At 45.2% G+C, this 26,903-nt stretch overlaps 1 protein-coding gene across 2 annotated transcripts in view; it reads left to right on the top strand.

The window, feature by feature from the left end:
• GAK (cyclin G associated kinase) overlaps positions 1-9,989 on the top strand; it is a 105,946-nt gene extending 95,957 nt beyond the window's left edge. For both annotated transcript variants that reach the window (XM_054986526.1, XM_054986524.1), the window contains 4 exons: positions 4,861-5,100; positions 6,303-6,451; positions 7,536-7,712; positions 9,250-9,989. In XM_054986526.1, coding sequence (XP_054842501.1) covers positions 4,861-5,100; positions 6,303-6,451; positions 7,536-7,712; positions 9,250-9,351 — 668 coding nt within the window. In that variant the 3' untranslated portion in view covers positions 9,352-9,989. The remainder of the gene's footprint in view (positions 1-4,860; positions 5,101-6,302; positions 6,452-7,535; positions 7,713-9,249) is intronic.
• Positions 9,990-26,903: the final 16,914 nt, after the last annotated feature.

The raw sequence follows: 26,903 nt of genomic DNA, 5'->3' as shown, positions 1-26,903 counted from the left end.
GGCCCAGGGGATCTGTATTCATCAAGTGCAGCCAGGTGCCCCTCCACAACCTCTCTGTAAATGTCAACTAGCCACCCTGGTGTCCTGTCGTGTCTACTACCATCTCTAGATGGGCTCACGTTCTTCAGGGAGAAAACAGAGGCAAAAAAGTCATTAAGCCTGTCTGCTTTTTCTCTGTCCTCCATCAGAGTTTCTCCTTCCACTCCCAACAGCGGTCCAATTGCCTCTTTTACCTTGTGTTTGCTTCTCGCATATCTGTAGAAGTTTTTCTTATTGTAGCGAGCCCTCCTGGCCAGACCCAGCTCATACTGAGCTTTGGCCTCTCTGATGGCTGATCTGCAGTACCTAGTAACCCTCATATACTCCTCTTTAGAGATCTGCCCTTCTCTCCATTTCCTGAACATTTCCTTTTTCTCCCTTAGCTTATTCTGGAGCTCTCTGTGCATCCACATCGGTTTCTTGGAGCCCTTACCATGTTTCTGTCTTGCTGGGATAGTGAGGGCTTGAGCTTACAAAAGCTCGTGTTTGAGAATGGCCCACCCTTCACTCGCTCCTTTCCCTTCCAGCACACTCCCCCACGGAATGACTCTCATCAAGCCTCTGATTTGGCAAACAATGGCTTCATGTGTTCATGTACTCTGCTCTGGAGCTGCCGCCCCTGTGTGAATTCACTCAGAGCAGCCTGCCACAGACCTTGTTACAGGATTCATCCTTCAGCGACAACTGTTTCACGTTGGTGTTTCAGTGTTGCTCTTTAAGCTTTGTGCAAAGCTCCCTTAATAATCATGTGCAAAGCATGATTATTGAGTCCCTTATTACTTTATCTGTTTAGTTCTCTGTGAATGTGCTCAAAAACGTTCAGCCTGGATGATGTGCCCAGAGGATGGGAATTCAGCTGGATCTTGTTGGGATGTTTAGATCTTCATGTCCAAGCCTGTGAGCAGCGGGAAAGAATATGTGTGTAAAAGAATAGTATACGTTGTGCCTACAAGAGGAGGGGTCGGCATTAGCAAGCGTTTGTGCGAGCGAGTCAGAGCTTTGTGTAATCTCCATGTAATAATTTGCAGGTTGCCAGAAGTTCTGGAAAAGGTGTTATCTTCCCACACCAGATCAAGAAGAATCTGAAATAGTAGCTGTTGAGCAAATCTGGTGGAGTGCCGGCAATCAGATCTGGACTCCCCCCTCCCATTAATTGTGACCGTTGGGGGAAATGTGGGCCCATTATTACATAAGCAATTTCCACAGCTGTTGCTGGAAGTTTTTTGCACCTCTGCCCTGCCCATTTATTACTGGCTTTTAATTGTAAGGACTTTCTCTAGTTTGCGGTGTTGGTATACATAGCCAGAAAGACAGACAAAGAGGAACCACAGTGTAGATAAACTAAAAATACCGTGCCACAGCAAACACTGTGAACATATTACGAATGATTATTGCAATATTTGCAAAAAAGCACAGTAACGAAATGATTAAGAAATAACAATGCACGTACAAACACAGTTCAAAGAGAAAAGAATCTAGCTATCAACCAGTTTCGAGGGATTTTTCATCAGTATACAGATAACAAGAATGTTGTTCTGACCTCTTATGTTCACAGTCTTGAATAGAGATGGGAGTCAAAAACATCAGAGAAACTTCCTTTAAATGTATTCAGACTTCTAAGTCAGGAATCCTGCTGTTGGTAACCTCTGTTGGAGGTTACTAACAGCAGCCGGTGAAATAAAGCTCTCAGGCGTTCCTGTCTGTAATCTTTGAACTGTATGTGTATGGGCAGGGCTTTTTTTCTGGGGAAAGAGGTGGTGGAACTCAGTGGGTTGCCCTTGGAGAAAATGGTCACATGGCTGGTGGCCCCGCCCCCTGATCGCCAGACAGAGGGGAGTTGAGATGGCCCTCCGCGCCGCTTAGCAATCTCAACTCCCCTCTGTCTGGAGATCAGGGGGCGGGGCCACCAGCCATGTGACCATTTTCAAGAGGTGCCGGAACTCCGCTCCACTGCGTTCCTGCTGAAAAAAAGCCCTGTGTATGGGCATCATCATTCCTCAGTCACGTTGCTGAACTTTTTTTTGCAACTATTGCAGTAATCATTCTTAATATATCAACTGTGTTTGCTGCAGCGCAGTATTTTTTGCATGTACCTAGCCGTGCTTTTTTTTTTTATTGCTCCAATTAAAAGTAGACATAAGGTTTCCAGGCTAAAATGAGTTGCTGTATTTGAAAGCCAAAGCTCTTGGGAATTCTTATTCTTTCCTAAATATTGTACCTATTTCCATTCGTTGAACATGCGCTTCTCAAAGATTTTTCTGTTCATCGATCCACTTGCAATATCTATCTTCATTGATTCATACCCACTTTAGCCAACGCAGCTGGGGATTTTTGCCATTGACCTGGACTTCGGGCACAAAATAATGTACTGTTTTAATAATTTTAAGATAAGCATTGGCTTATGGAAACAGAGTGGCCGCTCAAATGCTTTTGGGGGAAGCGCCTGAGAAAGGCAACAAGGGAAGAGCATACAGTTTATCCTCAGCATCGGGCACTTGGAGGTGTACAGTGATTCAGAACATGAAGATTCTCCATAACTGTTCATGTATCAACATGAGCTCTGGGCTTTCCCAAGGACTCTGAGCAGGTGATGGTTAAAACCAGGGCTCTTTTTCTGGGAAAAGAGGTGGTGGAACTCAGTGGGTTGCCCTTGGAGAAAATGGTCACATGGCTGGTGGCCCCGCCCCAATCTCCAGACAGAGGGGAGTTGAGATTGCCCTCGGCGCCGCTGGAGCAGCACGGAGGGCAATCTCAACTCCCCTCTGTCTGGAGATCAGGGGGCGGGGCCACTGGCCATGTGACCATTTTCAAGAGGTTCCAGAACTCCATTCCCCCGCATTCCTGCTGGAAAAAAGCCCTGGTTAAAACCGTAACAAAACACCCGCACTCTTATTTAGGTCCTTTTCTTTTTCTTTTTCGTTATTCCACACTGGCTGCATCCTAACCGTTGAACACAAGACTGAAAAAGAAGATCCTAGAAATCTTCTGGAAAGTACACATGCTCTTATTTTGGCTGAGCTCTAAAGGCAGAGACGTTTTATCATGGTGGCTTTGCTGTTCAGAATATCTTTCCCTAAATAGGCGTATGGTGACACATTTACAGCATGAAACACCCATTTTAGCTAGCCCAAGAACACTTTATTGTCTGTCTCCTCCCCAGCAGAATCACCAGACAGAGATTGACAGATTTTCCAAAGCAAAGTGGAAGTGGTGTGTGTGGATGCACATGCCTGCATGCTAGTGTTTTTATCTCTGTTTGTTCTCACCCTCTACATCCAATTCCCCCACTCTGACCCTCATAACCATCTTTCTTGGGTGATAGCCAAGTTGGTAAGTGTAGACCTTGCTGGCACCCTCTCCTAAGGAACTCGGTGCGTGTGGATGTTAGCCATGTCGCAATAGAAAACTTTCCGGCTCGCTCCTAACTGTAATGGTCCCTTTATGCCCAGGCCTCTCTCAGACCTTGCCGGTGGAGACCACTTGGTGCATTGGTGGTCCAGTGAAGGTGGTGATGGATTAACCTTAGAAGGGCAAAGGTGTGGTGGCATTTCTGGAGGTGTTCAGCCTGCAAAACGAAGTAGGCTAAGGAGAATATTGCTCCGTCTTAACTGCGGGTCAGGCGGGTGCCAACTTGCTGCTTAACCGTGGTTAAGGGATGGCTGTTTCTCGCGGTCGAAGGGAGGGCAGATGTGCTTCCTTGGCCAGATCCCAGGCTTACAAACACAAAGAAGCCGGTCTCTTTCTGCTGCCACCCTTTTCTGTTTGGAAGTGCTCTGGAAAGGAGCACCGAAGGTCCCTCTTTGACACTTTTCCCCCTCCTGCCTCACACACAGTTGTAGGGGTGTGCACCCTGAAAATATTCAGGTTTCCCGCTTTGGGTTTACCCAAAGCAGGGGGAAAATTTGGAAATACCCCAAACCCAAAGTGGCAAGCCGCTTCGGATTTGGGTATTTGAATCGTTTTGGAATGTTCCGTAAAGATTCAGAGCATACCAAAGTGATTCAGGGGGGCTGGGCTTTCTCACAGCACCCCCACCCCCTCACCCCCCACTTAGCCCCCCATCCCCTCCACCTCACTTACCTGGCCGGATGGAGAAGGCCAGAGCCGTCTCCTCCTCCTCCGCTGCCGCCTCCTCTGGGCCCGCAGCTGCTCTCAGGGTAGCCAGGAAGGCCGGATCTGCCTCCTCTAGCCCTTCCTGCCCCTCAAATGGCTGCTGCAGTGGCCATGTGAGGGGCAGGAAGGGACTTTTCCACCACCGCCGCACAGCCGTGCAGGGCGGCGGAGAAGGCCAGAGCCGCCACCTCCAGCCCTTCCTGCCCCTCGAATGGCAGCCACAGCCATTTTTTACCCAAATCGGAAACCCGAAGCACACACGGTTGACATTTTCATTAAACTGTCAAGTACAGCCCCAAGAACTCTTTCAGGCTTGGCTGCAGCCAGTTCAGAACCCATCAGCATATGTTAAAAGTTAAGATGTTACACTTAAAATATTGAACTTTATTTGCCACATTATTGCCTGCTTACCCAATTTAGACCGATCCTTCTGTAGTTCCACAGTAGCTGCTGATGAACCTGTTCTCCCTGAATCTCTCACTTAAAGCCATCACTGTACGTAATGTCCAGAACCTCCTCCTTAGCACTGAGCGTGTGATTCCGGCTCTAAAGGGATGCTTGCACACATCTGCATCAGTTTTGTCTCCTCGGGATGCAGCCTGCGGATCATGATGTTGTAGGACACTAGGGCGTGTGAGGCTGCATTTGTGTTCAGTCATTTAAAAGGAAATGGAGAACTGAAATTAGATTCCCTCAATTGTTGCCCAGGTGTTTCCAGCGGCGGATTCTCAGCTGGTGGTTTTGCTTCCAAGGCTGCTCCGTCGCAGAAAGCAGGGAGCCAGTGGCAAGCCGGCAAGCCACCAAGCGCAAGCTCATCGCGCCAGCCCCAGCCCCAGCCAAAACCACCAGAGCAAAGCAAGCCGAGCGGGCAACCCAAACCCAACTATACTGTGAATTTCAGCGTTATTGGGGGACGGGAAGAGCGAGGCATCAGAGCCCCAAGCTTTGGTAAGTTTTTCCCCACATGACAGGCACGGCATGCTTTCTGAAGCTTTGATTTCAAGGCACTGGGTTTCCACTGTCATGGGTGGGTGGGTGGGGGGCTCGTCAGTTCCTTCCTCCTACTGCAGACCTCCAGTTCTCTTCTCATGCTGTTCTTGGGGGTCCCTCAGGAGCATTTGGGGGGCATTTGGGGCTGCAGCAGGAGGGGATAGGCGAGGAAGCTGTTCTTCCTGCCTGCAGAAATGTTTGATGGGATCTGCGTTTTTCCGCTTATCTTTTCTAGTCATAGAAATGTGGCCGTGTGAATGTGTTTCTCTCTCTCTCTCTCTCTCTCACGTTCCTTATCATTTTGAGGAATGTCTCTCCTCTCCTCACCACCACAGCCATTCATTTACTTAGATCCCTAGTTTGTCATTGATAAATACATATATGTCAGCCAGGCTGAGTTCTTCAGGCCTTTAACTCACGGACTTCGTTAGGAACTCTGAGGCTCAAAGGTAAAGGGTTTAGACAAGCAGAACTGCCAGCAGTCTGTTGCTGGAGCCATCCACGCGTTCGACATGGAGTAGGATCATTCACCGGCAGTATAAATCATCTGGCTTGCCAGGTTAGGCATATTTCTCCTGGGCTAATCAGCAGGCTTGTATTTGCTGCTGGCTACAGTTTAGACCCTAGCTACGAACTCCGGCAGAAGATCTGTAAGAACACATCCGCCACAGTGACTATCCCATAGTCACCTGCTCAGCTTAATTGAAGATTTTATGTCGAGTGTCCCCAGGCCAGGTCCAGTGTTCCCCTCTCCAATGCTGCAGCGGTTCTATTTTTCATCCCATGTTACAAAAGGAAGGTTAAGGCTGAGAGTATAACGAGGCAGGAATAATGTCTTACCTGCCAGTGATGAGTGAGTTCATGTCAGACACGAGAACCCAGTATTTCTTAGCTCCCCCCCTTAGCCACCACGTTTGGACCAGTAGACTGTCTCATTTACTGTGTCTCCTTAGAAGGCAAGTTGTCAGTCTTGCTGTCCCAACACTCAATTTGTGTTTGGTTGAAGGGAGAATGTCGATCCCACCAGAAGGTCACTGTCAGTCGATACGGGAGAAGATTCTTTAACTGTGATAAACTGGACATCTTATTGCTAGTACAGTTTCACTCTGTGTCACGTTTCGGTGTGCAAGGAACTTTATCATTCTTATCTCACTGAACAGGACAAAAGCTGAAAGTTTCAGAAAACGATTTTGAGGATCTTTTATCGAATCAAGGGTTTTCAGCCAAATCTGACAAAAAAGGACCAAAGACCATTGCTGAGATGAGAAAGCAAGAAATGTCTAGAGATATGGATCCCCTAAAATTAAAGGTTTGCTGTTTTCTTGTTGGAAGTGTCCCAGGTTGCTGTAACGCAATATGTGTTGGGAGCTCGCAGTTTTAGAATGTAAGAGCTGATGAGAGAGGTTAAAGTTGAGCGTGGTGGAGGCGGGGGGGGGGGGCCATAATGCCTGATACGGATGTTGGGAAGAGTTTGTAGGTGGCATGGGAAAGGTGAGGGGGTGGGGGAAGAGGAAAGGGACCATAACTTAGAGGTATATCACATACTCTGGAGTCCAAAAATCCTGGGTACAATTTCTAGCCTAAATTGCTCTGAATTAGGAACAAGAATTGCAGGTACTGCAATTTAATTATTAGGGTAACATTAGAGTCCAAAGAGGAGTTACCATCTTTGAAGTCCATTGTCTAGGCTTAAAAGGGTGTAGTACGATCCCGCTTAGGGTCCTGCTTAGGATTGTACTACAAATGGACTGGTTGTTTGATGGATTAAAGCAGCTTTGAATGTTCAAGGGGTTGAGGCGACTGATGAGACGGAGGGCTTCTGAAGTAATAGAAAACAATGTGCAAATCTTCCTGCAGCATTCTCAGAGGGGGGCAGTCTTTACCTACCCCACCCAAACCCAAGTGTTACAGTTTTTTGTTGTTGTCCAGGCTAATATTGCATATGTACGTAGAATGGTGAAGAAGGATCCCAGAAGAGGCCGTGCAATAATAAGATGTGTTTTCATGGCTTAAAATCCTTCAGTGAATTCATGCAAACTGGTCTTTCTCTTCCTTATTTGGTGCTAAACTTAAGGTCCATTCTCTGGTAACTTTCAAACCTATCTGTGTTCGTCATTTGTCCATTTATCACCTAAAAGAGAGAGAACCAGCTCTCTTCCGGTGTGCAAAAACTTCCCTGCTGGTCACCTTGAGACGATTGTCACTTGCCCAGAGGTGACCAGGTTAGCGGCTCTTTATACACCTTTCTGAAGTAATTATGTGTGAACATTCTTGACTAAGTTAGATTATCTTTTTTTAAAAAAATGGGCCACAGCATCCAAGGGTGGTAAATAGAATATTTCAGGACGCTTGGCTGTTACGTTCATCATCTTGCTTGTGTGGGCTTTCTCTAGATTCTAGATTGGATTGATGGGAAAGAGAGAAATATAAGAGCTTTATTATCTACACTTCACACTGTGCTCTGGGAAGGTGAAACCAAATGGAAGCAAGTTGGCATGGCTGACCTGGTGACCCCAGAACAAGTCAAGAAGTACTATAGGAAGGCGGCACTTGTCGTTCATCCAGATAAGGTGAGTCCCCATCTTGTTGCTTCTGCTGAATTACTCTTGTATTCCTAAAAGGCAAATGAGAAGAATGCATGGGTGTCTGGACCATTCACTAGGCGTATGTGCTGTCCACTCCATCCCCTCGGAGTTAGGTTGTTTTGCAAAAATAATTGAGCTCCAGAAAGTATTGCTCCTGTTCAAAGCAATGTACCATGGAAAACCTAGTACCATAATATTGCTGCTGCTTGAATCTGCAGTGGATCTTGTGACCTGAGTGATGTTCTGTATATTCCTAACACCCTCACCTAGTGGATAGTCCAGGCAGCCCAGTCTCATCCTACCTTGGAAGTTAAGGAGGGTCAGTCCTGGTTCGCATTTGGATTGGAGACCCCCAAGGAAGGGGGCGCTACACAGAGGCAGGCCATGGCAAACCATCTCCGGACGTCTCTTGCCCTGAAAACCCTACGGGGTTGCCACAAATCTTCTGCGACTTGACAGCACACACACATCCTTACTCCCCTGCGCTGTGGCAGAAAAAGAGAGTGTCAGGGAGACCAGGAAATGCCTAGGCCACAGCAACCGGGGCGGCTCACTCTCACCTCTACACATGCTTCTAAGTCAGGCTGCTTCAACAGCCTCATCATCTGGCGGGCCTCTGCCCTGTCTTACTGCCTGGCCCTTAGACCCCCTGCCTTGCTGGAGGTTGTTCAAGGATCCCCTTTCAACTTCTTCATGGAAGTAGTTGTGGACGTGGTGCATCACTTCTTAGCAGAAGTCCCCAGCCTTGTTGACCGTGTGAGCATTTTTAGAATTTTGAGAAGGGGGAGTAGACCCCCACCACAAAATGGCTGCCCTTAGAGGGCAGGGCCTGTCTCAAAACGACTGTGAGGGAGAAGTAACCAATCACAGTGTGGCTTCTACAGTGGTGGGAGAGTCACAAAATGGCTGCATCTAGGACCACTAGGCCATTTACAAAATGGTGGGAAGTTCCTACCCAGTATTTGTCCTGCAGTGGAGGGAGCTACTTCCACAGAGGTGCTTTCTAGAGCCATAAAGGCAGTTTGTTCTGAGCTCTTCTAAAATAACTCGTATTGCAAGGAAACAGAGAAGAGACTGAATCAGTTCCTTGCTTTGGGGAAAAGATGCTGATAGTTTTGCAAAGAAAGAGAAGAGTTTGCTCACTGTCAGAGAGAGAGAAATCCCAGATATGTAAGAGAGTCTGTGGCTGTGGCCAAGCTAAGTGGCACATCTGTGACACACCTGTTTAGTCTGTTGGTAGGGAGCAACATGGCGGCCCCTGTTTTTTTTTTTAACCCTTCAGATTTTATCCCTCCAGATTTGAAGAAACAAGTCGGTTTCCAAAACACATCAGTGGGTGCTATGACACGGCAAGGCCACGCACTGGGATCACTGACTTGGTAGCCCCAAGATGGTTTCTTTTTGTTTTTTAGGACTATTTTTTGGCTGGAAAGCAGAATAATCACATGTGATTGAGAGTTTTATTGTTTTGACCTGACAAAATTAGGCCATCACATTCTAACTCTTTTACTTCTCTTTCCAGGCCACGGGGCAGCCTTACGAACAGTATGCCAAAATGATCTTCATGGAGCTGAGCGACGCGTGGTCAGAATTTGAAAACCAAGGATCCAAGTCACTTTTTTAACATGCTCCCTCTTGCAAAGGAGTGGATATCAAAATGTATTGGCAGCAAAACTGAATCTTTGTGGTGGCCTCCTTAGGTCTGTGTGGCCTCCTTAGGTCTGAAAAAAGGGGCAAGAAAAGGCCTTCCCCAGTTCCTGCACACTTTGAATCTGTACACTCAGCAACCCTGTGTGTGTGTGTGTGCGTGCATGTGTGTGTGCGTGTGGCAGGACACTGAATGGGGAGCATTACATAGATGATGCTTGGGGGCTATTGACACTAGGAAGTTTGTGCCCTGGGTGTGGAAAGTTCCTGGCCACGTTAGATGGGGTGGGCACACCGATAATATTAATGGTGGCAGCTGGCGTGGGCATAATTGGAATCAAAAACATCATAATCCTGATTTTTGTTGGCGTCCTTTCAAGAACCATACAACCTCAGTTCTGTTCTTTCCCCCACCATGGTCTTTTGTGATTTTTATTACTTTTTTTTAAACATTAATGTTTGCCTTATTCAAAGTGCTTTAGTTACCTTATCAGCCGCGAGTTTGCTCAGCATCTTTTTCTAGACTCTGTGAGAGGTGTACATTTTTTCTTCTGTATTTTATGTAATCATTCCAAGAAATCATTCTGTAAATAATTAAAGTATTTTCTGACAACACCTGCGTTCCTTATACTGCATCGACAGTTGCTTAGCCAAAGTGCTCCCTGTTGGGGGAAAATTTTGGTTAGAGTGAATGTTGTATTTTTCTGAAACCCACCGCAAATCGTGGAAGCAGATCTTGGCTTCAGTGTAAGGATTTGCATGGTCCTGTTCTATTTATTAAGATTTTTCTGAGAGGCAAGATTATGTGCAGTGTTTATTCCAAACAATATGTATTGTTGTTTCATGGCTGTCCTGGATTTCTTATTACTTTATTCAATGTGCCTTCTGTTGGGCATAATCAGTAAGCAGGTATGCTGAGATGAGTCAATGCCGCTTTTGATTCTGGTCAAGTTGAACTCGGTAAAGACTGCCTCATATCACTCGTTGCTGTTTTTGAAGGTGGGTGTACGTGGCTTTTGCCAGCTGCAGACAACTTCATGTGCTTGAAAGCCTGTTCGTTCTGGAATTTCATACATGTGGATCAGAACTGGATTTTCTGTACTATAAGATATATCCGCTACTTGATGTGTATTCTCAGATAGACTGACTGCCTCTAAAGCAGAGGAAATGCACTCTTTGATGCTGTCAGTTGTTCCACTAAACTACGGAATGGGGTACAACACACCAGTTCTGTTCATGCAAGTGTTCTAATTGGTATTTTGGCTTGTTTATGGTGACAACATTTTGCAGTGTATGGTGTAACTTCTCCATTCAGGTTGGTGCAACTTGAATCGACTTGCAAGTTTTCATGGTTTATTCAGTCCAGTTTTACAACTTCTTTGAGATGAGAGGTTTGCAGAGGTGAGGTGTGCTTTTTTTCAAGAAACAGTTTCTGAACAAAGCTTTCCTTGTCGTTCCTGAAATATAATATTCCAAGACACCCACCCCTCTGCTCTGTTTAGCCGACAGTCCATGGGAGCAGATTTTGTTATGCTATGTGTCTTCCTTTTGAGCAGTTGGACTCTTCGATAAACCCTCCAAGCAGCCGTCAGCCTGGGAAAGAAGTACAGACTCAGATCTCTATACTGAAATATGGGATTCATGTGCCTCGCTTTTTGCAATCAGTCTTGGGAGTAAAACTGCAAAGTGTTTATTGTATCTTGATTAAAACTTGGTACTGCCATTGGAGGCTAAATTTGGCCTGCATTCCATCTGTTGGCTGTCCCTTATATAGTATGTATGCAAATTTGAGTTCCTACTTGCGCATTTATTCAACCTGTTTAATTTATTTCAGGCAAGGTAGGGTATGCAGAAAACAACCTTGATGGCGCATTGCTTGTGAACAGCTGCTAAACTGTGGTGAGGTGATTGGTGGTGATCTGCTATGTGTTTGAACTTGAGACACACGTTCCCCATGGACAGATGGAGCTGCCCTGGCTGAGGAGCTGTGGATTGTAGACCATTGTAGGTTTCTGAGTGGGAAGGTGATGGGTTCCCTGAACCTTTGGGTAATTCTCTGGCTCTTCATTAGTTAAACACTCTATAATAGAGTATCTCCCTAATCTTGATAAAGCAAACTTTCCTTTTTTATGTCAGGGGGCTTTTGACGTCATACCCTGTGGATTTACTCAGTGTATGGTATGGCTCCTAAATTAGTAGTTTTGAGATGTAATTGGGATCCTGCACAATGTGTGATGATAACTTGAGGAATTACGGGGAGAAGTGGCTAAGGAAATAGGAAAGGAAATGAGAAGATTGGCTCGGAAACCCTAAATGGCTTTTGTCGTTGGAACTGTTGCCTGTGCAGCCTTTTATGCCTTCAGCTGTAAGCAGAGAACAAATAACTTGATGTGATTTAAGTTTTCAGGATACAGTTTGGAGAGTGCTGCAGGCCACCACTTCTTTTTAACTTCTAGTTGTTTGCTTTTTCTTTAAATAGCAGGTTGACCAATCTGAAAGCTGTGCAAAGCTTAATACTTGATGATCTGAAGTTCTGTTGTTATCTTTATCAGTTAATGGGCTTCATAGTCATAGACTGTTTTTTTTTTTCAGACACGCACAAGCATTATATTCTAAGTCCAGTAGAAAAGTTTAAAGTGTGAAGTCTCCCTCACATTAGCATCTTGGAAACCCATTTTCTTTCTCTTACCAGTAGAAACCACTGGGCCAAACATGTACAGTGACATCGTTTAAATTTTGCAAGGCCACTAGAAGCTAGACAAATTTATTCACTGAATTTGACCTGCTGATGATCTGTGCTCTAGACAGATGGGGAAAACACCAGTAATGTAAGACCTCAACTGCAACACAGTACCAGCCGTAGCGTCTCAAACTGGTGGATAAGCTTACAGGTTCCCCAGATATCTTCTGAAGCTGAATGTTGAGCAAAGAAAACTAGAAGAGGGAAAAAAGGATTACAAAGATGATGTTTACAAAGAACAATCCCTTCTGTCTGCAGAGAACAAGTCTTCGCATGGAGGTGTACTGTTGACTTTTGTTGAGCTGCTTGAAATACAAAAAAGTTCTCATGTCATCTGTGCAACCTTTCGTGAAAAGCAGCTGTGGATTCTCTCCCTTTTGAAAATATAAAGGTTGGGTGTAATTTGGATCTCTCAAGCACTGATCGAGCCCTTCATGAACAGAGGTTGTTTCCATATATGGATGTTGTACCATGGGTGCATCTTGCTCAGTATTATCTGCTCAGGGAGGGGCTATGGCTCAGCAGTAGAGCATCTGCTTTGCATGTGGGAGATTTCTGGAATCTCCATTTTAAAAGGATCTGGTAGTCAGTGATTGGCTGGCAGTGGGCCTCTAAGGTGTCAGGAAACAAAGTACCAACCTGAGTAGTCCCGTGGCCTGACTTAGAGCTAAAACACACGAGACAAATTACACAAGGATGCTCAAGTGAAGGGAGACACAATGTTAGCTGAGAAGCCAAGTTTTAAAAGATAGATTGGAAGGCTTTGTCAATTTCCCCTCTCTACAGAGCCACAGAGATTGCTCCTCAGAGGGTTTGTTTATTTCATCTCCTCCTCCTCCTCCAAGGATCTGTCAGTTTCATCTCCCCTTCTAGGAGGTAGGTAAAGGTGTACAAGCACTGAGTCATTACTGGCCCATGGGGGACGTCGCATCATGACATTTTCTTGGCAGACTTTTTGTTACGGGGTGGTTTGCCATTGCCTTCCCCAGTCATCTACACTTTACCCCCAGGAAACTGGGTACTCATTTTACCAACCTCAGAAGGATGCAAGGCTGAGTCAACCTTGAGCCGGCTACCTGAACCTGGCTTCCGTCAGGATCAAACTCAGGTCGTGAGCAGAGCTTGAGCTGCAGTACTGCAGCAGCGAAGATGAAATAAACCCTCTGAGGAGCTGTTTCTGTGGCTCTGTAGAGAGGGGAAATTGACAAAGCGTTCCAATCTGTCTTTTAAAACTCGGCTTCCTGGCTAACACTGCATCTCCCTTCACTTAATGTAATTCGTGTAATTTGTCTCGTGCGTTTAGCTCTCTCTAGCCGGCAGCTTCAGTTTCCAGTGTTCTGTTCTTCCTCAGCAACTGCCAGCCTGTAACTGGAGGTGCCAGAGATTGAACCCGGGGGTCTTTCACCAGCAGAACGTGCCCTCTGCAATTGAGACGCATCCCTTCCTTGTTAACGTAGAGAGGGTCACTCAGTGAATTCGCAGGAGGGGTGGGGGGAGGGGCGTCTGTAGCTGAGGTGGCACAACTGAGAAGTCCCCTGTCTCTGATGCTCACCCAACTCGCCATCACAGCTAAGGACATACTGAGCAGTGCCTCAGGAGGAGATGCCGTCTTCAGCGTCTTTCCCAGTCTCCCACATCCCCTGTGACGATCTCTTTTGGGCGTAACATCTGGTCTGATGAAGAGTTCTAGGAACTTGAAAGCTTGCTCGCTCAGACACGGCCTTGCGATCGGTCGTGGTCAAAGAGATCGTACTAGCAGGGTGTCCTAAATTCATCTAATGGGCAAACATAGCTGCCTGAATTCTGTATGTGTATGTCTGCTAAAGGATTTCTGCCTTTTTAGGTGTTGTATGAAGCTGCGTGGGTGGGAAGCACCTTTCTGTAGACATCATATGGCTTCTTCCTTTGCACTCCAAATTGTGCATCAGTGCAGTCCTTGGAAGATAAGTAGCTTAGCGCCGCAATCCCTACTTCCCCTATGACAGCAGTTCTCAGACTTTGGGGCGAGTGCCTTCTGGGGTCTGTGGAATGCCTGGAAAAGGGAAGTGGAGCATTCTTGGGGAGAGGAACTGGATGTAGGTGAAACCTCCTTTTGCACCAGCGAAGACATGGATGGGCTTGAATTCCCTGGCACCACTGCTGCTTCATCACCCCAATGTGGCTTGTGAACAAGCTGCTTTGTTCTCATAGAATTTCCATGTTTGCCTTTCTGATGTGTGTGTTGGATTAATGTACCAATCCTCAAATGTTTGCATGTCGCCACAGCCTGAATGTGCATGGCTATATGTAAAAATGTTTGCGCACATAGTTGAGATTGCAGCAAAATATAAAGTAGAGGTTGGAACTCAGAGTCTAAAAAGTTTGAAAGAAAGTGTTCTACAGAGCAGTATTCCTTGGTTGCGGGTTCTGCAACCCTAGTTTTTTCTGGGTGTTGGCAAGGTCTGCAGGAACTGAAAGTTCTGCGTGTCTTCTGTGCGTGTGTTGTTGGATACAAGCAATGAGCTTAGGCCCTCTTGTTTCAAACTGTTCAGAGATTCTGGTCTCCAAGATGTTCTAGGCAAACATGAAGACTACAAACTTGCTCTCACTGTTAGTGAAGATTCATCTTCTCAGTAAATTCTTTAAAATTTTAACAATTTCAGAAGCCATTTTCTACACTCTGTATTAGTCAGCAATAATAGCCACCAAACTTCTATTGCAAATATTATAAAATATACAGATAAATAAAATGATTGCACACAGAGAGCTAGAATTGGATGGGGTCTTAGAAGCCATCTAGTTCAACCTCCTGTTCATTGTAGGACATGAATGGTTCTACTGTACATTCTTCAGCAGTCTAAAGTTCCACTGTTATTTGAGAAAACTTTTAAGTTGTACGCTGGCTGTAATAAGTAACCAAGCCTCATTTCAACATGAAGAAGAACCCACTGGTCCAGATCGGTTTTGTCAAATGTGTCCTTTGTTTCAAACACTGCAGGTCTGGCAGTGTTTTATTTTTATTTTATTTTAACAAAATCGTTGATCTAATATTATACAATCATTGCTCTGATGTTATTTTTTGTTGTTTTTCAGTGCAATGAAGGATAATAAAGAAAAGGCACCGAACATACCTTTTTGTTCTAAACAGGTGAATGGCAACTTTGGTTAAAATGCCAAAGGGGCACCTGTATGAAGTTTGGGGCATTGGTGTCTGGGATGATGGCGTTTTGGAAAGAACCCTAATAGCAAGAAAGGGGTGTGATCTGTTCCCATATTTCTTGCCTATATGTAAAACTCGGTCGAACCGTAATTCAGGAAACTAACGGGTCCGTCTGTGCTCATGGATGCCCGTACTTTGTTCTTGGAAACTTGCCTTATATATCTTAGACACCTGCCTGAACTTCACCCACATTGTGTTTTTTAACTTAAAACAGTCCTTTGCCGGTCACCGTTTTTACAGAGCTCATTGTGGGCCACACCAGTATCCTCTGTGCTTGTTTTACAGATACATACAAAACAGAATGACTAGCCTAAAATAGCAAGGCAGCCTCAGATGTGGAAGAACTTTTCCAGTTGCTGGCTGTAAATTTCTATCCACGCACGGCGCATTGGGCTGTGGGTACTGACAGCAGCTGAGAAACAGCATCAACCACTGATGCTGGGGTCAAGCAGTTTGGCAATATGTGCAATTTCTAGCTCCAATGGCTGTACGACATTGAAGGTGCTATGAAGCTCCTAAGACAAGGTCCTTTTAATGGTTGCTTCCTAGCTTTACATCTGATTACCTAAGTTCCCTTCTTGGTTTTTCACTTGCTTTATGAGATGCTTCAATATTAGCCAGCATATTGAAATGAAAATGTTATTGTTCAGCATGTTTCTTGACACAGCAAAGCAACTCCAAGATCCTTCTGTTGAAAAGTAGTATCGGAACAACGTGGAAGCATTTTACTAGTTTTTCATCCTGTGATGACACTCTTAAAAATAGATTGGGTAAACTAAGCCAGGATGTTGCCGCTGGGCTGATTTTTTAATCCCCTTGACTAGTTATTTGGTGCAACTATGCACCTTTGGAAATGGAGATGGAGTTCTGAGTGTTTGTTTATAGTTGGCCTGGCCAATCCCAGGGGCTGCTACTGCCAGCCAATCACAGAAGATGATGTTGCCTTTTGAACCTGACAGGAGCTCTGAACACAAGATGCCATCCTTGGACCACGAGGTTTAAAGCAATGTCAAGGAAGGGAACCCTGTCAGATAATAACTTTAACTCCACTAGCAAACCAAATATTGCTTCCTGTGATGGATAACTTTTGTATTTAGCGCTGGCAAGTAGATTCTTTAGAACAGGGCGATAACAGCTGCATCAAATGTTTTAGATTGCTTCCCCTCCAAAAGGTTTAACAAAGTAAAACTTTTCAAAATAGTGAATATTATTAAGGCAATAAAATGATTCTAATGGAGGGATTCTTATTTCAGTGTGCCTGTGTCCGTCTTTTGGCTATATTTCTTTCCATATGGCTTTCTCACACAAAATTCAAAATTATTATTGCAGCTGTTTTCAAGGATGATGCATTTCTTTGAGCTTTTGATTTAAAAAATCAAAAAATATCTAGAGGCATTATGGACACTTGGACATTTGTGGACACTTGGAAAAGTCTCTTTGGTGAATGTACTGTATATTATCTTCTGGACTTGAAGAGTAACTAATGAGGGTTTTTTCACTCCATGATTTCACATTAACAAGTCTGTGTGTGTGTTTTGTGGGGTTTCTGGTGACTGGATGGGCAAAGGGAAAACCCAGATATTTTTGTCTCCATTGGAGAAACTGCTTCTGTACTGAGTAATTTTGGTAACAGTAAAAAAAATGTACAAACATGTATGTATATAAAATAATTATTGTCTAAGGTTGCACCTTGTAAACAATTATGGATCATCCATTAGAATATTTGGCACATAATTTCCTGTTTTGAAATATTTTGATTTGAAAGGATCATGATTCTATGATTAAACAAAATCAAACCTAGTTTTACTTATTCATTATTGCAAATAGATAATGCTTAGGTATTTGTAGTGATAACAAGTGTTGCATTTTTGGAAGCTGGACTTTTTGCCCTTTTCAGAGCAGTTGTGAACTGGCATTTTTTAAAAAAATGTTCAGCTACGAAGAGTGTCATAAAAATGTTCAACTATGAAGAGTGTCATACCAATGTAACACTGAAATGAAATGAAAAATGTGCGCTTCTGCAGCTCTTTTAGGAAATATAGCTGGAATATGAAAGGAAGTGTCATAGATCAAGTTAAGAACTTTCACTATTTAGGCATAACTTTCTCCTATAATGCCAAATTTTCAGCACATTTATCCTCATCAGCTACCTCGGCTGAGAGAAGTGCAAATGCCATCCTCAAATTATTTAGAAGGAAAGGCGCTGGCTTTCTCCCTATGGCCTTAAAAACTTATCAGGCAAAATCTTTGGCCCAACTTTTGTATGGCTCACAAATTGGATTCTCTGCCAACTTTAAGATCCTTGAAACAGTCCAATCAAAATTTCTTAGATATTTATTTGGCGCTCCCAAGAGTACATCTAATGTAATACGTAGACAAGAGGCAGGATTACCCAGAGTTGAATTAACAGCCTGGGAACAGGCAATGTTCCTCTGGCTGAAAATTCATTATAATCCAAAGGGAATGATAACTCATCTCCTAGCCGCAGACCCCTACCCACCTTGGTTTACACAAATTTTTAACAAGATCAAGCAAATTGGCCTAAACTCCGAAGATCTCTTTAATGGAACCTTGAACATGGCAAAAACAGCTATCACTCAGAGGCTTCTTGACATTGAATTACAAAATGAAGAAGCTCTGCTTCCCAAGAACTTCAGGTGTTTAAAATCTTGGTCCAATTTTTCAGCTGCCCAATACCTATCCAGTATTACCCATGAGTCCTACAGATGGGCATTTTCTAGAGCCCGGTTTGAGGCAATGCCCTCAGCTGTATTGCACGGTAAATTCTTGCGGCTACCAATGCATGAGCGCTTATTCCCATGCCTGTCCAACATGGTGGAATCTGTTACTCACATACTCTTATTCTGTGAATTCTATTGTGAAGAACGGTCTCACCTCATATTACCTCTCTTGTCTAAATTTAACCCTTTGCAATCCTATTTGGAATTTAGACCAGAAATCTTGCGCAAATTTCTTCTAGAAGATTCTCAGAGCTCAGTAACCTATGCTGTGGCCAAATTCTGCTCTTTAGCTATTAGAAAACGTAAACTTCTTTTAGTGGAAAACACAATATAACTTTTTATTCCCATTACTGTTGTTCTATTTTAACTTTTATCCCTTTTATATCCTTGATCTTTTTGTAATGATAGTATTCATTTATTATTTGGAAGAGTGTCATAGAGCCAATTCACACCTAACTTGCTTACTCAGTACTGGTGAATTTACGGCTGAATGCGAGAACGTAATTGAGGAATATCGTTTTGGGAGAAATCTCTGCTCTGCTGGCTCAGACCAAGAGCCCATCTGTTTCCAGATGTTTCTGAGATGTAACAAGGATGGCATGAAGCTGAACATGGCTGAATACAACTAGGGATATTTCACGGGGATTATGTGATGGAGGAATACTCTGGTGAGCAGAGGCGATGAAAAGCCTCAGTGTTAGGGTAGCTCTGAAAATCTCACAAGGACCCAGTGGATTGGATGGAACTAATTTGCTGCCGTCAGTCTCTTAAGAGGCGGTCAGTGCTGTGTGCTCTCCAAATGCAGGATCAGTTTGTGTTTTTAACCTTTGCTGTATGGGAACAGCTGGTGACTGCCGCAGACCAGAGAATCACGGGCATATTGCTCTAGATGGGGCTCCTGCTTCACTTTTCTCCTTTTTTTCTGAACTGGGTCTGTTTCCTCTGCTTGGAGAGGAATCCTGCCTCATGGGTCTGCCTTCCTCCCATTCCCTTTGGCCACTACTGGCTGTACTGTCCGCTGTCAACTGGCGCTGGAAAGATCATAGAATCATAGAGTTGGAAGGGGCCATACAGACCATCTAGTCCAACCCCCTGCCCAGTGCAGGATCAGCCTAAAGCATCTCTGACAAGTATTCATCCAGTCCCTTCTTGAAAACTGCCAGTGAGGGGGAGCTTACCACCTCCCTAGGCAGCTGATTCCACTTTTGAACTACTCTGACTGTGAAAAAGTTCTTCCTAATATCCAGCTGGTACCTTTGTGCATGTAATTTAAGCCCGTTGCTTCGGGTCCTACCCTCTGCTGCCAACTGGAACAGCTCCTTGCCCTCCTCCAAATGACAGCCTTTCAAATATTTTAAGAGAGCAATCATGTCCCCCCTCAACCTCCTCCAAACTAAACATTCCCAAGGCCCTCAGCCTTTCCTCGTAGGGCTCAGTCTCCAGACCCCTGATCATCCTCGTCGCTCTCCTCTGCACCCTCTCAATTTTGTCCACATCCTTTGTGAAGTGAGGCCTCCAGAACTGCACACAATACTCCAGGTGTGGCCTGATCACTCATATTTTTCTTCCTTTCACTTTGTGGAAAGAGCTTGAGGAAGCTGGGGGAGGGGGCATCAGTTCCAGAGAGCCCCAGGCCAATGCTCCCTGAACCGCATGTTCTTCCACTGAGCAACGTGCGAAGTCTCCCTCCAGCCTAAGGAGCCTTTCTTCAACTGAGTAGCTGCTTAAGCTGGAGGAAGCTCCTCCAGCCTAAGACAGGATACATGCCAATATTAACTTGTCCTGTTCTTCCTCTTCCAGCTCCTCTTCTCTTGGTGGGTAGCCATCTTAAGTCAGCCAAACTAACAAAAGGTTTTGTGACCACCATGAAAAATGGATGGATGGATGGTGGCATAAACAACCGCCTGCTTCACCAGATGCAAGTAAATTCACCAATGTCGTGCCATGGTCTCAACCGCTCACTTAACCAAAAGGGTAAACACATGCCTGTTCTGAAGGGTCTCTCTTCTTACGTGGGTAAGGTGGGTGACCATGTGCAGAGACAGCAACTATTCACTCAAAGAGTGATGGGCTCAGGGCTTTTTTTCAGCAGGAACGCGGTGGAACGCAGTTCCGGAACCTCTTGAAAATGGTCACATGGCTGGTGGCCCCGCCCCCTGATCTCCAGACAGAGGGGAGTTGAGATTGCCCTCCGCGCCGCCGAGCGGCACGGAGGGCAATCTCAGCTCCCCTCTGTCTGGAGATCAGGGGGCGGGGCCACCAGCCATGTGACCATTTTCTCCGAGGGCAACCCACTGAGTTCCACCACCTCTTTCCCCAGAAAAAAAGCCCTGGATTGGCTTGAGCAGCATAGTTGCTACTGCCTGTGGTGATGGCTGCAAGCTGGCTTTAAAAGGGGATTAGACATTCATAGCGGGCAGGTCCGTCAACAGCCATTAGCCATGATAATTAAACTGAACCTTCATGTTCAGAGGCAGTAAATATTCCTGCATGGGGGCCAACAAGAGGAAGCTTTGACCTCTGTGCGCTGCTTATATGCCTTCTGGGAACATCAGTTTGGTCACCATGTGAAACAGGAGGCTACATTAGATGGACCATTTGGTGCCAGAATCATAAGGCTGGAAGGGATCTCTAGGGTCATCTAGCCCAACCCCCTGCACAATGTAGGAAATTCACAACTACCCCCCCCGACTGCCCCAGGGACTCCTTCTCCATGCCCAGAAGATGGTAAAACACCTCCAGGATGCCTAGACAAACTGGCCTGTGGAAAATTGTTAGCTGACCCCAAGATGGCGATCACTCTTACCCTGGGCATGTAAGAAGGGGCCGCGAGAACTAAGCACTGATGTAACTCATTCTGCCCTCCCCCCTTATGATCTGCCCAAGTTCACAGAGTCAGCATTGCTGTCAAACGGCCATCTAGCCTCTGCTTAAAAACCTCTAAAGAAGGAGGGCCCACCACCTCCCAAGGAAGCCTGTTCCACTGAAGGACCGCTCTAACTGTCAGGAAGTTCTTCCTAATGTTTAGCCCCAAACTTTTGATTTAATTTCAAGCCATTGGTTCTGGCCCAACCTTCTGGGGCAGCGGAAAACAACTCCACACCATCCTCTATATTGCAACCCTTCAAGTACTTGAAGATGGTTATCATATCACCTCTCAGTCATCTCCAGGCTAAACATTCTGAGCTCCTTCCAACTTTTCCTCAAAGGACTTGGTCTCCAGACCTCTCACCATCTTCGTTGCCCTCCTCTGGACACATTCCAGCTTGTCTATATCCTTAAATTGTGGTGCCCAAAACTGAACACAATACGATCACTCTTACCCCGGGTATGTAAGAAGGGGTCCCGAGAACTAAGCGCTGATGTAACCCTTCCTGCTCTCCCTCTCATGATCTGCCTGGGTTCACAGGATCAGCATTGCTGTCAGATGGCCATCTAGTCTCTGCTTAAAAACCTCCAAAGAAGGAGGGCCCACCACCTCCAGAAGAAGCCTCTTCCACTGAGGGACTGCTCTAACTGTGTCATCTAGCACAACTGCTCTTACGTTTATGTGGCTTCTTTAATAAATTTCTACATGGGCAAGTGGCTTTCATCTCCCGTATTCTGGCTCATGCAGGGAATCACATGGGGTGCGCATCGGCATGAAATGCGATATCCTGCAAAACTGTTGCCTTTCCATTAGGCTAATGCCATGCAACACTTTCATTCCCCCTCCCCCCTGCCTTCCAGTTCATTTGCCAGTGGCTTAACATGTTTCTAATATCCATTCTAATTTCTAATCTTAATGCCCATTAGTTGGATCCTGTCAATTTCACTGTGGATTTCTACAACGCTAAGTGATGTTGGCATCCTTTCTTAGTGGCTGCTAATGTAATATTTGACCTCGGATATCTGCTGCTTCCATCTGTGAATCTCCATTTCTCTTGAATGGTGGGGTGAAAGAAAAGTAAACCACAGAGAATTCGTGATTCTCAGCTTCAAAACTGACCGTAGCAACCAAAGGAGGAGAGGAGTAAAAATGAGGGAAGAGACTAACTTGGATGATTCTGTGCATCAGACCAAAAGTTCATCAGCTTCAACATCTTTCCAATATATGCCAGCTAGATGCCTCTGGGGAACTCCTGATTAGGCCCTCGAGGCACTAGTTCCCCCCTGTTTTGCTGTGTATGTCCCCCCCCCCTTCTTCTCCCCCTCCCATCACTTGATATACTGCCTGTGTACAAGGAAGTTTCATTTATTTGTTTAGACATTTATACTCTGGTTTCCTCCCCAGCGTGGACCCAAAGCAGCTCACAACAACCTTCTCCTCATCTCCATTTTATCCTCACAGTAACAACCCTGTGAGGTAAGTTAAGCTGAGAAAAAGTGACTGGCCGAAGATCACCCTGTGAGCTTCCGTGGTAGACTAGAAATGTGAACCTGTCTCCCCCAGATCTTACTCTTGACTCTGACTGGCTGTTGTGGGCTGGGCCAGCCCAAGCGGAGTAGTCAGAGTCCGGTCCAAAGCCAGGTGTGAGTCCAAAAGCCAAGTCAGGAGGTCCGTAGGTCAGTCACTGGTAAGGCCAGGTCTAGATGCAGGCAGAGACAGAGCACAGTCCGAAGCTGCAAGAGCAAGGCAAGGTTAAAGGGTGTGGTCGCAGCGGTAGCAGGAATCCAACACATTGCTTTCACAGGTGGCAGTTCCTCTAGACTGGCTTTTATAGCCAGCCGGGGTTTGCATCCAGCTGCTTGGGCTCTGTCCTGATGCTGCTCATCGTTGCTATCCCCAAGCAGCTGATGTCAGCCCAGGAGGAGAGCACTGCGCCGTCTCTCCTGCAGCTCCACTCTCTGCCTTTGTATGCCGCGTTCTTTGGGTGTGGGCAAAACTGGGGGAGGGGAGGTGGAAGCTCCTGGCTGGGCTTCCCCTGTGGTGTTGGACGTCTCTGGCTGGGCTTCACCTGTGGTGTTAGGGCTGGAGGATGCCAGTGGCTCTGCCTCAGCTGCTGGCTGTGGACTCTGATTAGCCAGCAGCTGTTCTTCCTGATCACCGGCTTCTGCTGAGTCAGGTCTGGCTACACAAGGTTCCTGTTCTCCTGAGGAGTCAGGGCTGCCTACACAAGGCTCCTCTCCTCCTGAGGAGTCCTCGCTTTCACTGAGCCCAGACTGGCCCATGACACTGGCTTTCATTCTTCATCCACAGTTAATAGGGTTTGTGCACATTAAGCGTTTCTTCAAGAGCATATGTGCTATCTGTACTGTGTGTTGGGAAGCTCCTTAGCATACAGATAAGTTCATTGTGTGTTCCTGGAAGAGGTTTTGTTCTGTTTGTTTTGAGCATGCATTTTATCCTAGATTCAGGGGTGAGGCATATTCAGATGTTCTGTGGTTTCCAGGTGCATGGGGGGGCTGCTGTGGGTCAAAGTGTGTGGAGTGGCGCCAGAGACCTCTTCTTGCGCCATTTTCCTGACCTGCTCCAGGGGTGGCACTGTTCACCCTGTTGTGAAACCATGGGCACCTGGTCAATACATATGCAGCCCCCAAATGGCCCTCTCAGCCATTTTGGGTCAGGAAACTGATATGAAGCCGATCTTTTAAGCCCCTCCTCTCTGCGAACCATTGTCCTGATGTGACTCAGGCTCACATCTACGTGGGAAGTGCAGAAGTCCAGAACAGGCCTCTCCATCTGGCACGAGGATGTTCACAGGGTGGTGGTGGGTGGGATTACTGGAAGTTTTATATTTAGGTTCCTTGGTTTGAAACTATAGTTATGTGAAACCTTTATTTGGTAACACAGCAGAGTATCAGCAGAGCTATTTAGGCAGAAGCATTTAACCCCCTAAAACATGTTTTAATTAGTCTTCGGACAAAATCATAGGAAGCTACAACTTACAGTTTTATTGAAGTAGATTCCTTCCATAGCAATATCTCATAGTAAGGGGAAAGATCCTAATCTAAAGAGTTACATTCCCTAATTCTAAACCACGGCCTGAAAGGCAGGTGGCCAGGTTGAGAGGTGTGGGTCTGTGGACAAAGTTCTACGGTGGAGCATGAAAAATTTTCATCCTCCTCCTTGGAAGACCATGTGGGAAGAGAGAGATTCTCCCAAGAGGCATAGAGACAAGAAGGAGGAGACAAGAGTGGCAGATTGCTAGAATTACACAAACATAGGAGACATGCAGCGCCCACCCCCCACCCCCATTGTCCAAGGCATGCTGAGTCACCTATTCCAACAGAAGTAACATCTACTTGGGTCATAAAAATCCCACACCGTTGCGTAACTTGGGAAACTTCTCTCATGTGTCTCCTTGACCCCCTCCCCCTCCCCCACCATCAGCCTGTCCTCGCTGGGAATGTGCTGTAACCCCTTGGGGGTTTTCTTCTTCTTTTGCTTGACTATTTGCCTGCAGCTAGAAAAGGTGCCAACCGGCCATGACACTTCCAAGTACTGTTCCACACGCTGTGCTCTGTGGAGTGTGTCAGTTCACCCTTCTCCCCTTCTGTGCCCATTTCCTGCTTCAAATGCCCCCAGGGACCCACCATTTGCCCCATGGGGGAGACCCCTCTGTAATTTTGTAGTTGTGTTCAATTGCATTCTATGCATTTTTGTGTCGTCCTCTACTTTTGTAATCCAGATTTAATGACTGCTTGCATTATACTTTAATTACTTTGTATTTTAATTATGTAATCCACTCTGAGCCTCAGCGAGAAAGGCAGACGTCAAATAAATGTAAGTTCCCCCACTTTGGCAAGCGTTGACTCTCAGGGCCATTTCTAATTAGGAAAATGGCAAGAGGGATTAGATCGAATCCCATCGCTCTTCATGTACCAATGTCACAATCTGAATTTGGCTTGCCTGTGCCTGGGCATTGAGCTCCCAGCATGCAGGTCACAAAGCACTCTGGGTCAGACGTCCTTGTGGCAGAATCCAGGAGGATACAAGGGGAATGAAAGGCCTTCGATTGCTGTTTCTTACGCCTTGGCTGTGGGAAGAGAGAAGCCCGTTTTCCCTGTGTTTCATGCTACAGGCCATTTTTGACTTTTCTCACCAATATTTTTGCCCCGCCTGCAGGTTCTGTCCACCGGAAACACAAGCAGATGGAAAGCTCAAGATCTCGCTCTCTCTCTTTTTTTAAAATTTTATTGGATGGGTTTACAAACATAAACATAGAAATCATTATCATTATTCACCCCATTGCATTTTCCCCATCCTTCTCCCCCCCCCTTTTCTGGTGACTCCCCGCAGTTTTCCATACCCAACTTAATCTAAAAAGTATATCATATAAATTCTTAAAATCTATAATACTAATATAATATATATCTATATTATACCTACTATCTACTCTAACTATATTACTTGTCTTAGTTAAAAATATAAAGATTACATAAGTAATAATAAGTACATATGCTAACTAAGTAAAACAAAATTACATACATATCCCCTGTAAATATACTATACTGATCCCATAGCATATAATAAAATATACCCTTTTTAAGCTTAAATAAGTTTCTATCTCCCCTACTTCTCCAAAGACCACAATTTCCCCTTCATGTCCCACTTTTTTCCACATATTTCTTAAATTTTTCCCAGCTTGATGTATAGTCCAATTCTTCTTGTTCTTTCAATTTCCTTGTTTGTCCATTTCTGCCATGTTCAAAACTTCCAAAATCCAATCTTCCATAGATGGTATCTCCTGAGTCTTCCACGTCTGTGCATAACACATTCTGCCCGCCGTGATCATATAAAACACCATAACTCTGTCTCGAAAGCTCAAGATCTCTTATTGGGTCTCTGGGAACTAGGTTTCTTCAACAGAAATTATAGCAGTTGGAGGGACAGAAGGGGATGTGGATCACTGCCTCGTTTCTAGGCCAAGCTGGGTAGCCGTGTTAGTCTGTCTGTAGCAGTAGAAAAGAGCAAGAGTCCTGTAGCACCTGTAAGACTAACAAAATTTGTGGTAGGGTATGAACTTTTGTGAGTCACAGCTCACTTCTTTGGATCTTTTTTTTTCTTTTATAGAAATTTTATTTAGAAGAAAAGATATGAAAATAGAAAGTGCATAAAAGGTTATAGAAAATACTACATTTAAAATTGGATTGAGACATATAAACTACATTTGGAATTGATTTAAGACTTACACAAGCACCACATTTAAAATTACATTAAACTAGTAGAAAAATACATTCAAAATTTTCCATAACTAAACATAATTGTATAATTGCTCTCCTTCCCCTTCCTTGGCACTTATACAAACTATAATAACAACTTTTTTGATTAATCATTTCCCTATGTTTTGTCTTCTTATCTTTATACTAAGTTACCTTCATTAATGTTAATTTCTGCCTAAGTAGTCAAAAAATCCTTCCATTTCCCCCCAAATTCATCAGATCTGGAAGAAGAATTTTTCTTTATTTAGACTATAAAAAAATAACATAAAAGCTATAGACAATAAACATAGGATTGGCATAGGATAGGACACCTGGATTGAGGTGGATTGGCGCTGCTGATATTACTGGATTTGTCGGCAGCGTTCGACTGCCTCACCGATGTGGGGATACGTGGTGTTGCCTTGCAGTGGCTGGTCTCCTTTCTCCACAGTCAGGGACAAAGGGTGGCGCTTGGGAAGAGACTGTCATCCCACCAACCTATGGCGTGCGGTGTCCCACAAGGGGCAATACTCTCCCCATTGCTGTTCAACATCTGTATGCGCCCCCTTGCCCAGTTGGTGCAGAGCTTTGGATTTGGGTGTCATCGATATGCAGATGACACCCAGTTATACCTGATGATGGATGGCCAGCCTGGCTTGGCCCCGGATATCCCGGAGCGTGCCTTTGATGCCGTGACTGGTTGGTTGAAACAGAGTCGACTGAAA

Source organism: Eublepharis macularius, chromosome 8, assembly GCF_028583425.1.
Source record: "Eublepharis macularius isolate TG4126 chromosome 8, MPM_Emac_v1.0, whole genome shotgun sequence".
NCBI classification, from domain to species: Eukaryota; Metazoa; Chordata; class Lepidosauria; order Squamata; family Eublepharidae; genus Eublepharis; species Eublepharis macularius.
The sequence above is the reverse complement of the archived record's forward strand: the minus strand, read 5'-3'. Positions and strand labels throughout refer to the sequence as shown.